The following is a 3,834-nucleotide window of genomic DNA, read 5'->3' on the forward strand; positions in this document are numbered from 1 at the left end:
AGCCAAGGTCAGGGAAAGACAAGTTACAAGGTTCTGCCAAACCCCAAAAGAGCAAGTGGTGTTTGCTCAGAGCATGTCCCCACAAGCACACACGCCCTATAGCAAAAACCTCTCCAAAAAAAAATAATTATTATTGGGACCAGCAGATGGCATAATGGTTACATTGCTGGACTCCCTTGTAGTCAATGCAGTTTGATTCCTAAACTCGGTGGCTTAAAACTCATGCCAGGTGTGTGTACATGCATGTCCAAGATCCCAAGAGGAGAATGGATTGCAGTGTGGCCAGCCCCCCTGGGGGAGGTGATTTCTTGCTTTGTGTCTCTTTGTCTCTCTCTATCTCTCTGGTGAGTGCACAAGCCCTACAGCAAAAATATCTCAAAAAAAAACTGGGGGAGCAGCAGATGACAAAATGGTTACATTGCTGGACTCCCACATAGTCAACTGCAGTTTGAGTCCTGGACACAGTAACTTGAAACTCACACCAGGTACATATGTGTGCATGCCCAAAATCCCAAGAAGAGACTGAAGAAGAAGAGATTGTGGCATGGCCAACTCCCAGGGGGTGATTTCTTGTTTCCTGTCTCTCCAGCAAGTGCATGCACCCTAATGCAGAAATCTGTCTAAAATAAATAAATAAATAAACTCTATTACTACTAGAGTTTACTAAAAATGTTTTCACTCTCCTTTCATTTTGCACTGTGTATCCTCAACGAAACTGATACAAATATAACTAGGCATGTGTAAAGCGTTCAGTTTTAAATATTTCTAACTTAAAATGTATTTAAAATTTTACTCTAAAATTTACATGTTTATCTACAAGTTCATTGTGCCTTCATGATAATGTAGAGAGAGATAATTCATCCTTGTTTTTAACACTCACAAAAGATTTTACAATATGAAAGCACCAAAATTTACTCAGTCATCTTATTGATGAACACTGACATTCTTTCCAACATGAGCCACTTAAGGCAGTGCTGCAATAAATATTCTTACTCATATATTTTAATAGACCAGTGCTTTAATTTCTGTAAGAGATGCTTGCAAAAGTGGAAATTCTGGATGAAGCATCGACACAGTCAAATCTGGAACAGTGCTGCCAGGCTGCCATTACGAAGCCTAAGGTCCTCACCGTCCTCAGCAGCGTGTGAGGGAGCACGCCCGCTCCCCGAAGGCTCCTCGGCTCTGAGTGTTAACGGCTGCATTTGTCCTGACCGACAGCCTGGTGCGTGCAGGACCGGTTTGCCTGTTAGGACTGGTTTCCTAAGTCCTGGCAAGGTTTCTCCAGCTCGTTGGCCACTCATACCGTCTCCCCTGTAACTCCCCTGTTTGTGACTGCCTCCTCCCTCGCTCACATTAAATATCTTAGAAATACATGTGTGTCCCCACTTCGTATATACCGAGTGTCCGCACTCTGACTGCAACCGACCAAAGGATAGAAGCACAGTATACAGATGTAAATACCAGATACAGTGCGTGTGAAAGGAGGGTCTGAGGAAGGACATCTAGAAGGAAAATAGGGAGGCAAAGCATCAATGGCACAGAAATGTATGATCCGTTGAAGATATTTTGTAGTTTTATCAACTGTTCTAGGGAGAAATGTTCACCTGTTGAAATATCCATCTTGTCAACCAAATAATAATGTGATTGAATGTATAAAAGAAAATGAAATATAAAAAATTAAATTAAAAAAACATATATATATTAGGTTGGGTCCATGGTGTTGAGGTGCTAAAAAAAAAAAAAAAAAAAAAAAAAACAGGCCCCCTGGGGACCCGATGGGGGGGTAGCTGTTAGCGTAATGACTATGTCTCTGGACTCCCATGTAACCAACTGTGGTTCGAGTCCCAGACCCAGTGGCTTAAACTCACGCCAGGTGTGTGTGCATGTGTGCCCAAGATCCTGAGAGGAGAATGGAGGAGAAGGGATTGTGGCCATCCCCCCAGAGGGGTGATTTCTCACTTTCTGTCTCTCTGTCTCTCTCTGTCTTTCTGGTGAGCACATGCGCCCTATAGCGAAAACCTCTCCAAAAAAAGAAAAAGCTGGATCCCCCATGGTCAGCAGTCTGAATCCCAGACCCAGCGGCCTGAGAAACATGTTGGGCATATGTGTGTGTTTGTGTATGTGTGTGCCCAAAACCCCAAAGGGAGAACTGGAAAGGGATTACGGCATGACCATCTCCCATGGGGGGTGCTTCTCTCTCTCTCCCCGACTTTCTCAGTTGAGCTCACATGCCTTCTAGCCTCCCCCAAAGTGTGTGTGTGTGCATGTGTATGTGTGTATGTGTATGTATGTGTGTGCGCATGTGTGTGTGTGCGTATATATGTGTGTATATGTGCGTGTGTATGTGTGTGTGCATGTGTATGTGTGTATATGTGTGTGCGTGTGTATGTGTGTGCATATATATGTGTGTGTATGTGTGTGTGCATGTGTGTATGTGTGTGTGTATATACATGTTGAAAGCAGGGTAGGGCCACAGCCACTGGCTGGTCCCACATGGCCTACTACACGCCGCATTCCAGACCCGGCTGCCTGAGTCCCATGCTGGTTCCGTGTGTGCCCAAAATCCCCAAAGGAGGGGGAGATGGAGGAGGGACTGCGGCATGACCATGCCCTATGGGAGGTGCTGTCTCACCTCCCCTGTCTCTGCGTCTCTCTCTCCAGCGAGCACACGCAGTCTGGCAAATTGTGAAAAGGAGGAGGAGGAGCAGAGTTGACGGCGCCGGAAACCAGTTTGTTGGTTCCTCACGAAGTTAGCCAAGGAGCTACCCAGTGAGACAGCAGTCCCAGCCCTGAGCACATACCAGAGAGAATTAGAACCGTGTCCACACGGAAGTCGCACCCAGACCGGCACAGCCCCGCTGATTCACAATAGTGAAGAGGTGGGAGCAACCCAGACCGCAGTCAGCCGACGAACAGACGAAAATGGCCTACCCAAACAGGGAGGCATTACTCAGTCAGAAAGGGAAGCCCCGACGCTGGTCACAGTGTGCGTGAACCCGGAGAGCACGCTGACAGGGAGCCAGTCACAGAGGCCACACGGCGAGCGAGTCCTTCCCGTGAAGTGTCCAGACAGGAAGTGGAGTGGTGGCCTCTCGGGCTGGGGCGGCAGGGTGAGTCTGGTATTGATGCCTGATAACGTGGAAGGGTGTCAGAAATGTTCTGGAATTAGGTCGTGTCATGGTGGCATAGTTCTGTGAATATACTTTCAAAACCACTGAGTTGTACACATTTAAAGAGGGAAACTCATGGTATTTGAGTTATATCTGTCTCAAGCAGGTTACTGGTTACCTGACTCTCCCACCCCTGGTCACCCGCCGACCTCAGGACCAATGCACGGTTCTACGGAAAGCCGCCTGCACCTCCCTGTTGCGCAGGCAGTAGATGACGGGGTTGCACATGGGCGTGGCCACCGTGTAGATGACAGACAGCACCTTGTTGAGGTCCATGGATTCGATGCGACTGGGACGGGCATAGATGAAGAGAGCGGCCGAGTAGAAGATGCCCACCACTACCAGGTGGGAGGCGCAGGTGGAGAAAGCCTTGCGCCGGGCAGCGGCTGACGGCATGCGGAGCACCGCCCTACCGATGGCCACATAGGAGGCCATGGCCACAAGGAGGGAACCCCAGAGGATGACGATGGCGGAGATGAAGTCCACCAGCTCCGTCAGGGCCACGTGGGTGCAGGACAGGTTGAGCAGGGGGGAGACATCGCAGAAGAAGTGGTTGAGGACGTTGGGGCCACAGTAGGACAGGCTGGCAATGCATGCTGTTTTGATCACTGAGACCAGCAGCCCACCACGCCACGAGGACAAGGCCAAGCCCAGGCCGACCTGC

At 49.0% G+C, this 3,834-nt stretch overlaps 2 protein-coding genes across 2 annotated transcripts in view; one reads left to right on the forward strand and one right to left on the reverse strand.

The window, feature by feature from the left end:
• Positions 1-1,148, forward strand: part of LOC102493387 (olfactory receptor 5) — an 8,452-nt gene extending 7,304 nt beyond the window's left edge. Inside the window, exon 3 of the mRNA XM_006166801.1 lies at positions 1,033-1,148. Coding sequence (XP_006166863.1) covers positions 1,033-1,148 — 116 coding nt within the window. The remainder of the gene's footprint in view (positions 1-1,032) is intronic.
• A 2,172-nt stretch (positions 1,149-3,320) lies between these two features.
• The window catches only part of LOC102493805 (olfactory receptor 5-like), a 3,771-nt gene continuing 3,257 nt past the window's right edge, over positions 3,321-3,834 (reverse strand). Inside the window, exon 3 of the mRNA XM_027767635.1 lies at positions 3,321-3,834. Coding sequence (XP_027623436.1) covers positions 3,321-3,834 — 514 coding nt within the window.

This window comes from Tupaia chinensis, unplaced genomic scaffold (genome assembly GCF_000334495.1).
Source record: "Tupaia chinensis unplaced genomic scaffold, TupChi_1.0 Scaffold144336_1, whole genome shotgun sequence".
Lineage (NCBI taxonomy): Eukaryota > Metazoa > Chordata > Mammalia > Scandentia > Tupaiidae > Tupaia > Tupaia belangeri.